The 18,218-nt window shown below is 45.5% G+C and overlaps 1 protein-coding gene across 6 annotated transcripts in view; it reads right to left on the reverse strand.

The window, feature by feature from the left end:
- Nucleotides 1-316: 316 nt before the first annotated feature.
- Fam219a (family with sequence similarity 219 member A) overlaps nucleotides 317-18,218 on the reverse strand; it is a 57,709-nt gene continuing 39,807 nt past the window's right edge. For 2 of the 6 annotated variants that reach the window (XM_071600715.1, XM_027931061.2), the window contains exons 2-6: nucleotides 8,038-8,137; nucleotides 4,843-4,945; nucleotides 4,546-4,626; nucleotides 3,863-3,917; nucleotides 317-3,318 (exon numbers count right to left, since the gene is read on the reverse strand). In XM_071600715.1, the coding sequence (XP_071456816.1) occupies nucleotides 3,160-3,318; nucleotides 3,863-3,917; nucleotides 4,546-4,626; nucleotides 4,843-4,945; nucleotides 8,038-8,137 (498 nt within the window). In that variant the 3' untranslated portion in view covers nucleotides 317-3,159. The remainder of the gene's footprint in view (nucleotides 3,319-3,862; nucleotides 3,918-4,545; nucleotides 4,627-4,842; nucleotides 4,946-8,037; nucleotides 8,138-18,218) is intronic. The other 4 variants (XM_071600716.1, XM_027931064.2, XM_027931062.2 and 1 more) reach the window with 3 other exon arrangements.

Raw genomic sequence — 18,218 nt, forward strand, 5'->3', positions numbered from 1 at the left:
GACCCAGTCCCCTCCCTGGGGAGAGTCTAATTTCCTCCCCACTTCCAGCCCCTTCCTGCCTAGAGCCCCTCAAAAGAGTATAATTTCCAAAAGTTCAGAGAGCCCCTGGAGACCTTTTAGGCCAGTCTCTTTTGTTGGACAGAAATAGAGGTTCTGAGGGTTCGTGACTCACCTAGGGTCACACAGCAGGTCAGTGGTACTCCCAGGAACCCACAAGTGGAGGTAGAATGACATGTGCATCCAGAGGGTCAGTTCTTGTCCCTTCCCAGCCCACTTGCCCCCTAGCCCACACCCCAGGTAGGGAGCTGAGGCTGGCTTGTTTGATGCTTTTAATATCATTATTTGTGTTACACGATACACAACCAAGGATGATGGTCAATACTGCAATGGAAATGTTAAAAAAAATATTATACACGGCTCATGTCTTCCACACACCTTCCTGGAAATAAATTAGTGAGCGCGGAGAAACCTGGCTGGGTGAAAGCCACAGCCAAGGGTAGGGGGAGTGTTAAGGCAGTATCTACAAGGGGGCAGGAGGCAGGGGCAAGCTAAGGCCTTGGTTCTTCCCCTTCAACCTCCCGGACAAGGAAGGAGGGAACCATGCATTCTCCTTAGATGTAGAAGCTGCTGGCTGCCAGCTTCCTATCTCTCCCTGCCACATGTACACTGCCTCAGTTGGAAGTCCTTGCCTGCCAGAAAAGTAGTATGTCCTGTGGGGAGGGAGCTTTCCTCAGGGCCACAGAGATTGAACAATGGGCCAGAGTCACACAGTAAGTCAGCAGCAAAGGCAGCAGTCTATAAAAGAGGAGGTACCCATGTTCTAGAAAGGTGAGTAAGGAGCCCAGGATGGTGGTAGTGGGAGGCCTGGCTCTGGATCCTAGATGACAGGGAGCAGGGATGCTGATCAGGGTGGGAGAAGAGCTTGAGATGGGGGCCAATGTGGGCTTTGTGGGCCTTACAAATCCCTATTCTGTCCTCCCTTTGGCATTTCCTCATTATATAACTAGAGGACATAAGGGTAGATTGGAGGAGAGGAGAGCATAGAGTTGCACCCCAACACTTTGAACCTGGCAGCTCCTGGGTGTGATGCAGAGAGAGATGCTACCCTTCCTAAGCCAGCAGCCTCACTCTTTCCTCTCACCATCTGCCCCTTCCAGTTCCCACGTCCCAGGACTGTTGTCCAGAGGGCAGCATGTGAGTGGTATCCATGACAGTGGATACACCAGCATGTGTAGGGTGTCATATGTCAGCACAAGAGCACAGGGAAAAGTACTCCTTGAACCTGTGGGAAATTTGTGGGGCATAGGTCCAAGCAGTCTGAGGCCATCTGTGCTTTCATTTTTCTTTGCATGGGAGCAGGTTCATATTGCCCAGCCCAAGGGAGAGCCCTGTTCACCTCCTTCTCTCCTTTTTCTTTCTTTCTCTCTTTCTGTCTCCCTCCCTCCCTCCCTCCTTCTCTCTCTCTCACTGTCATTCTCTCCTTTTTTTTTTCTTTTTTGGCAGAGCTGAGGATTAAACCCAGGGCCTCATGCCTGCTAGGCAAGCACTCTACCCCTGAGCGACATCCCCAGCCCCAACCTCCTTTCTCTTGATCTTCATCCTCAGCTGTCCTGCCCCCAGCCTCCAACCCAGCAATAGCAGCAAAAGCAGCAATACACATTCTGATCCCCAGACATCCCAAATAGTTACAAAATAAACACCTCCATGCACATACACAATCTCTCTCTCTCTCTCTCTCTCTCTCTCTCTCTCAATAAACACCTCCATGCACATACACAATCTCTCTCTCTCTCTCTCTCTCTCTCTCTCTCTCACACACACACACACACACACACACACACACACTTCTTTCCAAACAGATTCACATATACTTCCCCTTTCTGCAGAGACACACTTAGGGAGGCCCCCCTGGGTGCACTCAAAGACACACAGAAATCTCCTCATACTCTTCCACAGAAATTCCTATGAAAAAATTCCTTCAGGTGTGAAGGAACCTTAAGAATAATTGCAGCTGCTTTTTATTTTTCATTTGGGGAAAATGAAGCCCAGAGAAAACATGTGGCTTGCTGTAAGACAGTACATGAAGAGAGTGTCAGAACCCAGGCTTTTGATACCCAGGCCAGAGTCTCAAGTCAACTGCATGGCTGAGCAGGCTCCCACATTGTAAAAAAAATCACAGTCACTTCCCCACTGTGGACACTACATATATGACAGGAACAGAATCCTGGAGAGGCAGGTCCTACATGAGATGCGTGCACACACACATTCTGCCAAGCGCTCCCTACCATGTACATGCAGCTGCTCAGCTGCTATATCCTCCTAAGCTTGCTCCTTGAAGAGTTTTACTGGGAACCAGACTCTCAGACCTTGGGCTGGGGTGGGTTGGGAATGGGGACTGGAGGCCAGCCTTACCCTGCTTCCAACCTGAGACCAGTGTTATTGGTGAAGGGAAGAGGGAAGGCAGAGAGATAGATGTATTGGTTAGGGGCATGAGGACAGGTCATACCACGCCTGGAGAAAAAGGAAAGGGGAGAATGGGTGGAAGAGGCAAAAGAAGGCAGTGATCTGATGAGAGGGGGACAATATCTCCTTGGACAACTTTATCAGACTTCCCATCTAGAGAAGAAGGGAAAACACAACAAGGTACACTGGCTGACAGGAGTCATATAGAGAGGGCTCCCAGGTTCTGGGACCCACCCCCATTGCCTTAGGCCTTTCTTTCTTCCAACCTGTTTGCTGGTCAGTCTGGGTCTGGGGGATTCATGGCTTTGCTGAGGTGGGGTCAAGCCCTGGCTTTGTGATCCCTCTCCCAGCTCATACTGCTGGCCTCCCTGCCTTCCAGGTCTCCCCACCTCCAGACTGTGGCTTTGGAGAGGGGAACAGGGTGCTGGGGGAGGTCCCTCAAGCAACTGAACAAGAAACCCCCACCCCTCTTCAGCCCCTGGGGTAGAGAGAGACCCGGTTTTGGTTTCTCCGGCTCCATGAACACACAGAGGTACACGTCCTACCATAGGAGGAAGCAATGACTGTTACGAGGTTGGCGGCTGTAAGGGGTGTAGGGCCAGGGGCACGAGGACGAGCTAGGGAGGGATCAGCCCCTGCCTGGTCCAACCTGGCCCGTGTTGGCGCCTCCCCTTGCAGCCGCAGCGGCCCCGCCCGCTACTGAATGTGGCAGGCGGTGGAGGATGTGGCCTGGCAGCACATGCAGGTGGGGTTCACGGACTTGGGGGGGATGAGGTCTAGGTCTTCGTCGTCGGGGATCTCATCTAATCGATAGCCATCCTTCAGCAGCTGGATGTTCAAATCTTGGTTGATCTGCTGTAGGCAAAGGGGAGGGAGGTCAGGCTCTGGTCGGTGGGAAGGCCCTGCACCCACTAGGGCAGTCACTCCACTGCAACCACCCAACCCATCCCAGGCCTCTCCAAAAGTCCAGGCACTTCCCTTTATAGACCCCACCCCAACTCTGGCCTCACTTTCTTCAGTGCACATTTTCCACACATCTCTACAGATCCCTACCCACTCCAAAGACTACTGCTCACATCTAGTTGTTCTTCTGTTAGGGTTTTGCCCAATTTCAGGTCTACTTCTATAAGGTGTCCCATATATTTCACACTCCATTCTATTTAAGAGCCCTGCTCCAATAACCCTGGCCCCTAACCATAGGCTTCCTGCAGTTGAAGCTAATGATTCATATGCTTTCCCATCTAGCCCCAGCTCCACATGGAGCTCTGTCCCCACAGGGCTCTGCCCAGCTGTGCCTATTCCTCTTCTCCAGGTGCTTTGGCTTTGGCCTCACCCTGGGCTGCTTGATAGAGGTGGTCCTGCTCAGGTGTGTCTAGGGCGGCAAGGGGTGGGGCCTCACCTCAGCAGAGGAGTAGCCAGATGAGGAGTATCTGGACATGTCAAAGTCATCATCGCTAGCCGTGGAGAAGAGAGGGCAGAGAAGAAATGATTCCAGGAAATTAAATAGAAAACTCCCTGCACCCCCGCTTCCATTGGTCAATACAACACCCAGCCCCATGACACCAAATGTCAAGTTCTAAATAAAATCTATGCATGCTGTGTAAATTCAGGTTTTAAAATGAAGATTCCCCAGCCCCACCTTTCTAAATAAATTATTTAGAAATAAGTTATTTCTTCCAAACAGAACTGCTACTCCCTTCACTGCATCCCTATCCCCACCTCCTGCCCCCATTAGGCTCATATCAACCCCACTTGTTGGATTTTCCCAAACTCTAGGTCTAGCCAGATGTTTTCTGAGGAGTAGGGCTCTTTCCTTACAAAGAGTGGGGCATTAAGCATCCATCCTACTTCCCAGATTCAACAACAGGGCTGTTCCAGGATAGCAGAACACTGTGCTGGTCCTCCTTTCCTCTCTCTCTGCCCACCCTCTTTCTTCTAAAACATTACATTCCCTGAGGAATTCACCCTTGCAGAGCTCCTAATTGAGGAATACATCAATTCTAGCAATATAGCAGGTGTGACCTGTATGTGCTCACACAGGTTCATATGGCTTGCCTGGCTGTCCCCAGACCGTGTACACACCTGTCCGTGTCTAGAGCTACCAGTGGCTTCTCATCTGGGCTCTGGTCAAGCGAGGAGTAGCCTTTATTGGGGACGACCAGCCTGGGTGAAAAATTTTGGAGTTGGAATGGAGACTGGAACACAAACCTGGCAGGGGACTGGGCTGAGCCTTGTTTCATTCACTCCCTCCCTTCCCTCTTCCCTCCCTCCCTCCCTGCCTTGGACCCCACCCTAGGACAGAGGAAAGAGGAAGAGACTCAGGACCAGCAGAGATATGTGCTGGCTGGCAGGGTCCAGCTGGGGTAGAGAGGTCTCTACCTCGTCCGGGCCATGACATTGTTCTTCTTGGGTTGTTGGTTGACAGGGCTGCCCATGCTGCCATTCTTCAGAGAGCCCTTCCGGGCCAGCTCCCGCTGCTTCTCTGCAAGGGAATATGGGAAGGAAGCTGTGTCCTGCCCCAGGTAACCCTATTTTACCACTTGGGGCAGCCAGGGCCCTGCCTCCATTGTGAAACCCCTTGGTCCTCTATGAACTGAGGTAGGAATCCTAACTCCAGGCTTCTGCTACTCAGTAGAGATGGTACTTGTCCCTGCATAACTTGAGGTAGATAGTAGGAGGCAAAAGGAGAAGGCTGAGCCTTGCCTTGAAGGAGCCACAGCTCCCATATTGGGTAGTCAATGTGTGCTTGATGCCAAGGAAAAGCTGGAGAGAAAGAGATGATCACAGGATGGAGCAATCAGGGAGGGCTGCCTGTGGGTGACATTATGAGTTGGACAAAGAAGGGCACTCTAGGAAGGAGGGAATCATATACAAAAATGCATTTAGAAGAGAACTTAAGTATGCATCTGGATAGATCTAGAAGGGTGAAGAGGGAGAGAGGTAAGGTTGGGAAAGGAGCCACTTATTGAAAAACTCCTAACATTGGAGTTACTAATCATGTGTCAAGTCTTGTGCTAAGAAGCTAGAGACTCCCTCTGTTTACAAACTCAGAACATGAAAGCCTTGAATGTTACACTGAAGAGTTTGGAATTAATGCAGAAAGAAAAAGGGAGCCACTGAAGGTTTTAGAGTGGAAGAAACAGAAAAGGGCAGGCAGGGTAGAGGCTAAGGGAGCCCATTTTGCTATACTGCCTAAGCAATGCTCCTGACTCCTACCAGTCTCTGAGTTCTCTTAGGGTTCAGAGCTTACCAGGCTCATGGGGCTGGCCATCAGGTGACCCACTGCTTGGTATATGATAACTGTTACCATTAGTAGCTAGCCGCCTGGTCCTGGAAAAGCCTGTCTACTCTTTTCTACTCATCTCAAGTAAAGTCTAGATTTAGGAAAACTGCCTGTTTAGTGAAAAAGACACTAGGGGAAGTTGTCTCATAAAATAACTGCATGCTCCAGAGTGTAAGAATGGATGGGTCTTTATAGCTACTTCACTTTATTTATGATGTTGGGGAATGGGCATAGGGGAGCTTTACCACCAAGTACATTCTTAGCCCTTTAAAAAATTTTTTTTTTTTTTTTATTTGGAGACAGGGTACTAAGTTGCTTAGGGCCTCCTAAGTTACTGAGGCTGGCCTTGAACTTGTAATCCTCCTGCCTTAGCCTTTCAAGTTGCCAGGCCTGGCTGTGATTCACTTTAAAATATCCCCTAACCTCCATGTCTCTAAATTTCTCATTTTATATTCTCTGACTTTTTTTTTTTTTTTCACCACTGCATGTCTGGCTCCTTTCACTTTTCCCCAGCCTCTTTCAGCAGACAGCATCTGCCATAACCATCCATGCCTCTAGGGGGTGCAATTTGCCTAAAAGTTCCTGGTGGTGATTTTCCTTAGTGCAACTGGCAAAAGTTGTGAATTTTCATGAGAAGCTTTAGTGGTAATGTAACAGAGAGAAAACAAAACGTTATTTTAAAGAATGCTAATATTGTTGGAAAGAGTGGAAAAATGCAAACAACAAATTAGCAAAAACCAAACTATGGACTATTATGCAATCATTTAAAATAATAAAATTTTTGCTATATACTGATGTTCAAAGGGGAAGACTTTTTTATGTGGAGGGGAGGAGAATAACTTTCAGAAAGTGTGTACAATGTGATACCATTTCTGTTAAAATACAAAATAAAACTATACAAATTAAAAAAAAAAAAAAAAAAAAACACAAAACCCTTAGAATGATTACCTCTTGAGGGGGAGGGAAGAATGATTACCTCTGGAGAAGAGAAACTGATGGGTGAGAGTAGAGGAGAACTTATTCTCATTAAAATACAACAAATTAAACAATAACAAACAAAAATGGCTGCAATTTTAGTATTATGTCCTAGGAAGATGAATAATTCCACTGAGAAAAATGCTCTCCTGTTCAGGAAATTAGCTCAAGGGGCTCCCTGGATGTGGTCTGGAAGGAGAAAAACAAAGTAAAAGAAAGACAAAACAAAACAAAAATGTAAATTAAAAGAACAGAACTCTGGGGCTGGGGTGTGGCTTAGTGGTAGAGTGTTTGCCTAGCACACATGAAACTCTGGCTTTGATCTCCAGCACAGAAAAAATAATAAATTTATTTCTGAAAAATAAAATAGAGGAGTCTTGGCAGATGTGAGGAAGAAGGTTTGTGAAGGGATGGGAAGGGGCTCTTAGGACTGAGGAATGGCCCACTATTGGTGAGAAGTTGGAATCTGAGGAGAAAGATGGCTGGGAGGATGGCTGGGATGGCAGAGGAATTTGAAGGATAGTGATGACTTATATTTGCAAGCTCTTCTCTGTGTGTACTGTGCTGTAATTAGTAAAAGTCTATTACCTACATCAGTCTGAGGTCAGTGAAACTTTGGTCCCTAAAGGGAGAAGGGCCAGTAGTTAGCATAGGGTGAGGCATGAACTGCACCTGCAGGAGCTGTGGGTGGTGGTGGGGAGCCAGATGACTTCAAAGGAGTCATTGTATAGTAATCTAACATTGAGTGGACATGAAATAAACCTTCAAGGGAAAGGTGATGAGATATCTGGAAAGGTGGAGATATTTAGGTTACTAAGGAAATAAGGGACTGTTTCTCGAGATGGGAATCAATAAAGTCCTGAGACCTCCAGGTGGGATAAGGTTGGACTGGGGAGAAGGGCTCATCTGCTAGGCTTTGGAACTCACATTCTTTTCTATCCCTCGGACAGAACTGACAGCCCACCTCTAAGTCAGCTTCCTCTTACCTGAATCCAGTGTTTGATGGGACTTCTAAGTCCTTTCCCTGTGGTATCATGCTTTTACCCCTGAGGCTATCTCCTAGAACTCCTGGAGCCTTCTTGGCCTCAGAGATGCCTCCTGGAATTTCAGGATTCTGTAGAGAACTGTAAACTGCCTTCTTAGCCTTGCAGGAGATAAGCAACTCAGGCTAGTGATTACAACATGCAAGCCACTATGCTGGCTGGCATGTTGTAATCACTAGCCTGAGTTGCTTTATTTGTAGTACCTCACTGTAGACCCAGCCCAGAGGACCTTGTTCATGTCCCACATCTCCCTCACCCCCAGGACACACTCACCCAGCTTCACTTGGAGCGGGGATGGTTTGTAATTCATGGCTACTGACTCACCCTCCCGGGCATCACAGTCTCCGTCTGAGATGGAGGCGGCGGCTGGGTCCTGTGAGGAGAAAGCAGAGAGACAGAGAGTTGTTAGCAAGTGAGCACAGAGGGGGCTGCTCTTGGCCCTGAAGCAAGCCTTTCCAACTGTCCTCCAGGCTTCTGGGAGTGTTTGTCCTGGGCAGCAGGCTGAACATTAAGAGACGGAGGGGCAGACTCACCTACCATGGGACAAAAATGTAATCCTGGACAGAAGAGCCAAGGATCTTGGTCCCACTAACACCATTTAATGTATATCTCCAAAGTTCTGTGAGATCCAGGCTCCTCCAGAAAGCCCACCATGATTCTGCTATTTTTTTGCTCCCAGGGATTGAACCCATGGGTGCTTAACCACTGCATCACTTCTTCAGCCCTTTTTACTTTTTACACTGAGACAGTGTCTTGATAAATTGCTGAGGCTGGCCTTTAACTTGCAGTTCTCCTGCCCCAGCCTCCCAAGTTGCTGGGATTATAGGTATGTGCCCATATTAATACGATTAATACGATTACATGCCCAGCTTAATACGATTTCCTTAAACCCTCAGGACCTCCTCTCCAAACCTTCATACTTGTTGCCCTACTCCTCACTCAGGCCTTCCTGTGCACTTGTTAGGAAAGATCTTGCTAGTTCCTGGGGACTTAAGTATGGATCAACATCAGAGATGGTTCTCCCTGAGGTGGGCCTTCTTCTTCCATTTCTCTTAATGCTAAATAAGGTCCTTTGCAGAATCTAGAGAACTAACTGGCCAAGTCAAGCCAGATTACAATCCTTAAGCAATTGGACAAAAACAAACAAACAAATCAGTTCTCAGATGGGTCCCAAGGAGTGTCTCCTGAGAGAATCTGAAAGGTTGGCTGTACATCGTAGGCAAGAAGACAAACAATGACAAATTAGCAGGTATATAGTTTGTTTTGTGCTGTCCAGAGTGCAAAACACTTGCTGCTATAGATGACAAGGAAGGTAGGAGAGCATGCAATTCTGTGTGTTGTCCAGGATGTGCAACCTTCTCAATCTCCCTTGACACCATCCTCATAGCCTCCACCCCTGTGGTAGGCCCTGGGTTGACCAGAGTACTTATCTAGCCTAGCCACCCCTTCAAAATACAATCCTTTGCTACAAGATTCAGGACCCTGGCCTCCCCTTCCTCAGCCAGTTGGAAGGGACTGGAGTTACCCATATTTTCCCTGAGAAGCTGATGACCAATTCTTGAGATGGATGCTACCATCCCACGCATTTTTACATTTTTACAAGGGACAACAGAATGGAAGCCTAAGGTATAAGGACTGCAGAGGGGATCCAAGGCTGCTGCCTATTCTGCCTTTGAAGATGCAGAAAATAGACAGAAGATAGAATGCTCTAAGACTGGCTCCATCAGATCAGGCTCAGGGATTTGTGTGGCTGCTAGCGACTCAGTAAGGGAAAGTGTTATGGGTTAGATATCAGGAATTCCCCAAAATCTCATGTGTAAGTCAATGCAAGAACATTCAGAGGTGAAATGATTAGGTTTTGAGAGTCTTAACTTAATCAGTGCATTAATCCCCTGATAAGGATTACTGGATGGTAACCATAGGCAGGCAGGGTGTGGCTAGAGGAGGTGGATCATTGGGGGTGTGCCTTTGGGGTATATATTTTGTCCCTGGAGAGAGGAGCTACCTTTTTCTCTGTTTCCTGGTACAATTCCCTGAGCTGCTTTCCTCTGCCATGCCCCTCCTGCCATGATGTTCTGCCTCACCTTAGGCCCAGAACAATGGAGCCAGCTATCGACAGACTGAGACCTCTGAAACTGTGAACCCCAAATAAACTTTCTCTCCTTTGTCAGTTCTTTTGGTCACAGTGATGAAAAAGCTAACTAAAATAGAATGTTATATGACATATAGTGGCTCTGTTCCTTTAAAAATGAGGCAGTAGTCAAAAACACATGCTTGTCACTAGGGATAAAGGAAAAGTCTAGAATGTTTGTGATGGAAATCCTGGCCTTGTTTGTGTTACTCCAGGCCATTCAGAGCATAAGGTCCTGGTTGGACTATGTTGCCAAGGTTGTTTGCAAGTTCCTGAGGGCAGAACTTGGGCCTCCCTCCTCTGCTCTGACTCTTATCCCTTAGTCGTGGTTGAGGGGGAGGTAGACAGGGGGCTTTGTTCTGAAAGGTGGGGTGCTACAGTGCCTGCATCTCAGGCAACTTCCCAGGCTGTGAGCCCTTCCAATCTTCATCCTCCCAGGCTCAGCAGCCTCCCTGGGAGGCTCCTTAGAGATAGCACCTGCCCCTACAGCCTTGGAGAAACAGGTCCCTAGTGACCCTCACATGCCTTTCTTTCTTTCATATATATATATATATATATATATATATATATATATATATATATATATATATATATATATATAGTTGTAGATGGACAAAATACCTTTATTTTATTTACTTATTAATTTTTATGTGGTGTTGAGGATTGAACTCAGTGCCTCTTACATGGGAGGCACACGCTCCACCACTGAGCTATAGCCCCAGCACCCCTCACATGCCTTTCTGCAACCACAATGTCTTCTTAGCTGTAGGAGAGGTGGAGACCCAACAGCTGGGCTCTGGTATTCCCCTTGGGCCACAAGAAGGGTCACCTCCAAAGCAGCCAGAGGGAGACCTTTTCAAAGGGTACATCCTATAAGTGTGCTAGTGGGATTCTTCCAGGGAAGTTCTGGTATATTTCCAAGTTCCTTGGTCACATTCCTCCAGATTTTCTGTAGTATTTGTCACATGCTACCCATACTTCCTCTATTGGGAAATGGCTTTCTTCCCTGGCTTTCAGCATACTGTGCTCTCTTGGATCACCTCTTGCCTCTTTAACCGCCATTTCTTTGTGCTCCTATTGCTCTTTGTCTCCTCTTCAGGGTCATATCCTCAGCCTTCTCTCTCCTAAATAAATCCTGATGCCTCCTATAGTTTGGATTGACATTTTTACCCTAGAGACTCCTAAATTTGTGGCCTTCAATCCATGCATCTCCTCCTTAATCCTCTACCCCATTGATCACATGAGAGTGTTAGGTATTGCTGTTCTTTCTCTGAGGTTAATTTTTACTTCCCAGTTCAGATAAGTTCCTTAGCATCTTCTTTCAGGTTGGAGGTGTTAGTAATAGCACTGGAGGTGAACTGCACAGGAAGGAAAGGTCCTGGGGTGAGGACTTGGAAACTAGTGAGCAACTTTGGTCAAAGTGACCCACGTGTGGCTCCCAATGCCTTCTGGGAAGTTCTTGGTGTTATCTGATTCTGAAGAGAACTGACAGCTCCTTTGGGCCATGAGTCAGATGGCAAAGGCCTAAGCTTAGAGGTCCCACACAAAGCCCAGCATTTAGCTTCTCCTCAATCAGTGTCCATGATAGAGGGCCACATTTAAGTGGCAAGCACAAAGCCCACTACTATGGGCTTCCTGTATACATTCCCTGAGAAACTCAATGCACCAGGTCTATCACATGGAGATATAATCAGGGAGAATAAATGTAAAATATTCATGAATGGAAGTATCAGAAAGGAAATGTCTGGCTCCAAGAAATCAGGGAGAATTTAAAATGTCCCCCAAGGACATCTGACAGGCGTTAGCTAGATCCGGGAACTAGAGTGGGGATTAACAAGATTATTAATAAACACTCAGCAGAGACAGACACTGAAATGCATCACTAGCAGCAATCCCTGTTCCTGCAACCATTCAAACAAATTCTCCAAAGACTGCAGAGATGATTAATGGCCTAGGCTTACTATTTCTGGGACAGGATATGTAGGCTAATGGCCAGTGCAAAGCCAATATAGCTAGAGAAAGGCAAAAGTGCCAGAATAATCTTTAGTCTGGTCCAATGATTTTCATTAAACTGTGTTCCCTAAATTCTGTGCCTAGGGAAAGACTGAGTATGAGGTGGGGAGCAATAGGGATGGGGGTCTGGCTTTTCTTTAACCTGAAGAGATCCACCTTTATTTTATCTACATATAAAACTTTCTGTAAGATTTTCATTAGGTAAAGGGTTCTATTACTTTAAAAAGGTCCTATTCTGGTCCTCAAAAATGTTTTGTTATGGAAACTATTAGGGAAAGTAAACAATATAGTAAGACTCTGGGTATCTATCACCAGTTTCAACATTAATTTATTAAATGATTTTTCTTTTTTTGTGGTAGAGGGACTTGAACCCACAGATGCTTTACCACTGAACTACATTCCAAGTCCTTTTTATTTTTTATTTTGAGGCAAGGTCTTGTTAAATTGCTAAGGCTGGCCTCAAGGTTGTGATCCTTCTGTCTTAGCCTCCTGAGTTGCTGGGATTAGAGGTGTGTGTCACTGTGCCCAGTTTAAGAGTAAGGAAACCTGCCCAGTGCAATAGTGCATGCCTGTAATTCCAGCAACTCAAGAGGCTGAGGCAGGAGGACCGTGAGTTCAAAGCCAAAGCCATCTTCAGCAATTTAGCAATGCCCTAAATAACTTAGTGAGACCCTGTCTCGAAATAAAATATAAAAAGGGCTAAGGATGTGGCTCAGTGGTTATGTGCCCCTGGGTACAATCCCTGGTACCAAAAAAAAGTAAGGAAATCTGCCAAGGTGTGGTGGTGCACACCTGTAATCCCAGGTACTTGGGAGTCTGAGACAGGAGGCTCACAAGTTTTAGACTAGTTTGGGCAATTAAGTGAGACCCTCTCTCAAAAAGGGTTGGGGATGTGGCTCAGTGGTTGAGTGATTGACCACCATGCATGAGGCTCTGAGTTCAATTCCAGTACTACAATAATATCAGCAAATAAATACATAAGGACACATAGACCCAGAGTGGAAATCTTACCCAAGGTCACTGATAAGTTACCCAAGGTCACTTTTAGCTGGGTGCAGTGGCAAATGCCTATGGTGCCACACGCCTATGATCTCAGTGGCTAGGGAGGCTGAGGCAAGAGGATTGTGAGTTCAAAGCTAGCCTCAGCCTTGGGGAGGCACTAAGCAACTCAGTGAGGCCCTGTCTCTAAATCAAATACAAACTAGGACTGGGGATGTGGCTCAGTGGTTGAATGCCCCTGAGTTCAATCCTGGGTACCCAAAACAAACAAAAAAGAGTTAATGACTTTCAAAGCATGCAAAGGAGGACCATAAAGAAAGAGACACTGGGGCTGGATGTCGTGGCTCACACCTGTAATCCCAGTCACCTGGGAGTCTGAGGCAGAATGGTTCACAAGTTTGAGGCCAATTTCAGCAACTTAGTAAGATCCTGTCTCAAAATAAAAAATAAAAAAGGCTGGGGATGTAGCTTGGTGGTAAAGACGCTGGGACTTGGAGGTAAAGAAGGCTCTCTGGGAGGTCCTCCATGTAGGCCTGAGTGTCAGCTTCCACCATGTTAACCTCCACCCCTGCCTCCCAATTCCAGGGCTGTACTAGCTCATGAATGGTCACAAGCTGGCTGGTCTTGCTTATTGGAGCTTGGGGGTCATGCAGTAAATACAAAGGTAGGCTGAGACCCAAGAGACCTACAGATGAACAGGATAGAATTGAGTGGGGGAAAAAGGCAAAACAAGGAGAAAAAACAGAGTGGAACTTTCAAGGGCCAGAGGTCTTAAGAAGGAAGGCCCTGGAGAAGTAACAGAAGGGACTGCTTTCCTGAATGAACAGCAGATCTTTACAATCAATCTATCCTGCTAGGACTCTGGGTGGCAAAAAATAAGACTTGTGGGGATTTATAATTTCTAATGCATGTCTTCAAATTCATGAGCTCATCTGATTCTCACAAGTATACAGCAGACATTGTAATTGCCTCCCCAGTATTCAAATTATGTCTCCTGCACTGGGCAAAATCATATGGCTTGGGTGAATTGATCTCATTCTCAGCACTGGGGGATGTTTGCTGAAAGGAAGACAATTCACATAATCTCCTTGCCACACAGACTGAAGGATGATTGTAATGGTTCAAAGCACAGACTCTGGCACCAGGTTAAAATCCCAGCTCCTCCATTTGCTAGTTATGTAATTGGGTCTTCAGTTTCCTCTAAAAATGAAATAATATTAATACCTATGTCAAAGATTCCTGCAAGGATAAAATGAGTTAATAAATGTTTAATATAGTACACAATAGTCCTTAATATAGTACACAATGAACACTGTATTTGCAGTAGCTATAAAGTTGTTATTTGTATAGGTCCAATGATGCCTACACAATCATGGACAGTATATGTTGGGACTGACTGGCTCACAGTGGCACCCCTGGCACCACATAGGTTGGGGCCTTGCTTACATGTGGAGGTACCTGTGTAAAATGTTGTTTCTCCACAGGGTGAAGAAAGGCCTAACCTAGGGGGCATCCTGTTTTCTTTCTTTCCTTACTCTGTCATAGTACATTTCCTTCAATTATTTAACAATGCTAATCCTGAGTCTCCTAAAGACAAATAGAAAGTAAGCCCATCCTTAAGGAGCTCCCAATAATTATCGATAAAGGTAACATGAGCCATAAAAAGTGTAAGGAATAGGACAAAGGGAGGATGGTCAGAGGAGATGCTTGAATTTATCTTAAAATATCAACTCACCAGTGTAAGAGAAAGGAAGAACATTTAGAGAATATGTGCAAAGGCTCAGAAGCTTGAAACTTGCAAAGTATGTTTAAGGCACAGTCAGAATTTTGCTACAATTAAAACTTCAGAGGTATAGTGAAAAGTAGCAAGAAATGATGTTGGTGGGATTAAGAGGGCTCAGATCATGGTGAAAAATGGGTCTTAAATTTGTTCTGCTTTGTTTTCTCAGAAGATGGAGAGTGGGTAATGCTACCTTAAACAGAAGAGTAACGTGATCAGATTTAAGATGATGAAGGACCTGCTGATGGCCATGTGGAAGATGGGAGGGAGTGGAATGAATGAAGGTAACTGTAATTAGGAAACTACTGCAATTCTACCAGAAGAGATAGAAGGAATCTGAACCAAGTGGAAGCAGAAGACACATGAACAGAAAGGGGAATGTTAATGAGGGTAGAATTGGCAATAAAATGTAAAAGATTTAGAGATAAAACATAAAAGGGAGAATTCTCACACTTCTAGTTTTCTCTCTGCAATAACTGGGAAGGAGTACTAATTGATAAGAAATTGCAGGAGAAGGCATAGCTACATTGCCAGGGGAAACCAGATTAGTTTATTTGGGACTATGTTGAGTTTTTTAAAAAATATTTTTTAGTTGTCAATGGACTTTTATTTTATTTGTATGTGGTACTGAGAATCAAACCCAGTGCCTGACACATGCTAGGCAAGCACTCTACCACTGAGCCACCAAACCCAGCCCCTATGTTGAGTTTTGAAGCATCTTTTGGATACTCAGATGGTATCACTAGTCAGTAAGATTTGAGGTTCAGGAACTCAAGAAAGAGGTGTGAGTTGGTCATGATGTAAGCCAAAAGGAGTACAAGCCCTCCCAGAGAAAATGGCAGAGTGAAAAATATAAGAATCAAGAATGGAGCCCTGGGAAAACATATAACCTTAGGGAATGAGTAGAAGGAGACTGGGTAGAAGCAGAGAGATGAAATGTAGGAACAGAACTGGGAAGTTGTAGAGTGCCAAGGTGGAAGAAATCAACACTGGTAAACAGGACAGACTGGTCCATAAGATAAAGACAAAATTTAGAAATGAGAAAGTCATAGAGGAGCTGGGGATGTGGCTTAGTGGTAGAGAGCTTGCCTAGTATACACAAGGCCCTAGGTTAGATCCCAAGACTTGAAAAAAAAAAGTGTGTGTTGGCAGGGAGACACAGATAGTCCCAATGAACACAGATTTAGGAACAGAGCCTAGATTACAGAATACTTAAGAGGGAATATGATATAAGGAAGTAGTGACAGTGAACACAGGCTATTCTTTCAAGAAGCTGCACTGGAAAAGGAGGAAATAAGAATGGATGACAGTCAGAGGAAGTTTCAGAGTTATAGGATTTCTTTAGAGCTAGGGAATACATGACTGTTGTCCTATATTAAGGGAAAGGAAGCTGAGTATAAAAGGAGATATCATATGGGGCGTGGTCTTTGAGGAGTCAAGAACAGATGGAACTAGAACTTTGGACCAGAGGAGGGAAGCTTCTTACTGAAATGAAAGGGGGTGAGGAGTAGGAGATGCAGATAACATGGAGGGAGAAAAGTGAGTGGAAAGTTAAGAGAGTTCATTCCTAAAGCTCACTAGGTAAAGGAAGAGGGTCTATACTAGGGAGTTGGGAGAAGAGGGACACATGGTGGCTGGCCGAAGTGGTAGATCATAATGGCTGACTCTCAGCCACAATCCTCATCTTTTACTCATTGGTGATCCAGTCACAAGAATGAAAGGCGCTCTCCATGGTGCTGAACAATCTTGACTATGTCCTGTGGACAGAGTATGGATAATTGATTCAGGGTAGAGATGTGATCCAATTTTAGTTTCCTCACAGGGAAAGGTAACCTCTGTCTTTATTTTCAAGCATTAACTCTCAAGAAGTTGGAAACTGAAATGGATTTAGGGTGAGATATGAAGAGGCAAAATGCTCAAACATTATCTTTCTTCCCAGAACACATATGATTTTTTCTCTAATTTTAGGAGCAGTTGGGGAAGGCATTTCAGAATTGGAGGACACTAAACAGCTACCTTTGGAACACAGTCATGTCAGTAGTCAGTTCAATCTCCCTGGATGATTAGGAAGCAGAACCAACAGAAAAGCGGAAAAAAGAAGTAGGAGGCAGGGCCAGGAAGGATATAGTTGATAAGAAAACAGGAAATCAGGGGAGATCTTATCAAGGGAGAATGTCAGGTGGGCACAGAAAGATAGGGCATCAAGGACCAATTTTGTTACAATTTGTCCAGAGAACAGCTCAGAAACTACCTGGAAATGTGGTCTTCCAGTTCAGAGCTATCCCACTCCCCAAAGACATCTCTTGGCAGTGCATAGAAATCAGCATGTTTAGATATATTTAAGAGGGATATCCAGCAAATACACCTGTACTTCATTGAGTGCCCACATCTGGAAAGAAAGTTTACCTCCTGTCCAAGAATATTTGGTAGCAGCCTAGGCATTTGTTAGACCCCTCCTAGTTCCCTACAAATGATTATTCATCCAGCCTTTAAGGCATTCCCACCTGTCTCTGATCTACACTTAACATGAAAGCTATTTGGCCACACAACTCTCCTCAGTGGTATGAACTGAAGTTACACCTCAAATGGCACTCATTGGTCCTTTCAGAATTCCATTGTTGGGCAGCTCCTGCTTTTGTTCATCATCTTCCATTCTCCAGGTGCTGTCTTCAGTGTGAGGCAATTGGCCAGGACTTCTATACTTCTATCCTTTTGGGACATATTAAGATCTTTAGGGGCCACAGATGGGTGAAAGTGAACATGATGTTTGGTACCAGAGACGAGGAACACACTGACTTCCTCTCATCCAGCGGCAGTTGAGTGATTGAGAAGCACAGGACAAAGAGCATGGTTGAGAGAGACTGGCAGATGATTGCAGGAAGTTGATCTCTTCTCAGGCCTCTTTCCAATTTCTGAGTCCAGACCCTTGCCACATTCTGGTGCTTATACTTCTCAGAATCTTGGGCAAACCTTGCAACTGGCTGAATCTGTTGATCTGGGTTCTGGACCCAAAATCTCCCTTGATACACAGTATGATTCTCCCTTTTGCTCTCTAGGTCACAGTTTCTCCAGTGAAATGTGGTGATTGCTGATAAGACTGCCTGCCTACAAGTTTTTATAGGAGTCAGCTGGGGCCAATATAAGACTTTCTCTTCTTCATGAACAAGGTGGTGACAACTTTAGAACCAGGACCTGGTGTGTCAGCTCCAGCATTCTTCAAAGTCCAGATTGGATGTCACCTTTTTGGCACTTTTCCTTCTCCCATCACCCCAGGAAGAGTAAAATGCTTTCTCTTCCTTACTATAAAGAAAAAATATTTTTAGGGGTCCCACTTATAGGAAAGGACAAAGGCTTCTAATGAGGTAGAATTTGAGGGAGATCTTTCCAAATGTTAGTGGCTCTTAACATAGAGAAGAAAAACAGAATAGCTGGACAGAAAGTTTTTGAAGCCTGAGTTTGAGAGTGAGGGCAGAGAATCCTTGCTCAGGGAGACCCCTTTTATCAGTCTAAATCTTCCAGTCTTCTAGGTTT

This window comes from Marmota flaviventris, chromosome 13 (assembly GCF_047511675.1).
Source record: "Marmota flaviventris isolate mMarFla1 chromosome 13, mMarFla1.hap1, whole genome shotgun sequence".
Lineage (NCBI taxonomy): Eukaryota > Metazoa > Chordata > Mammalia > Rodentia > Sciuridae > Marmota > Marmota flaviventris.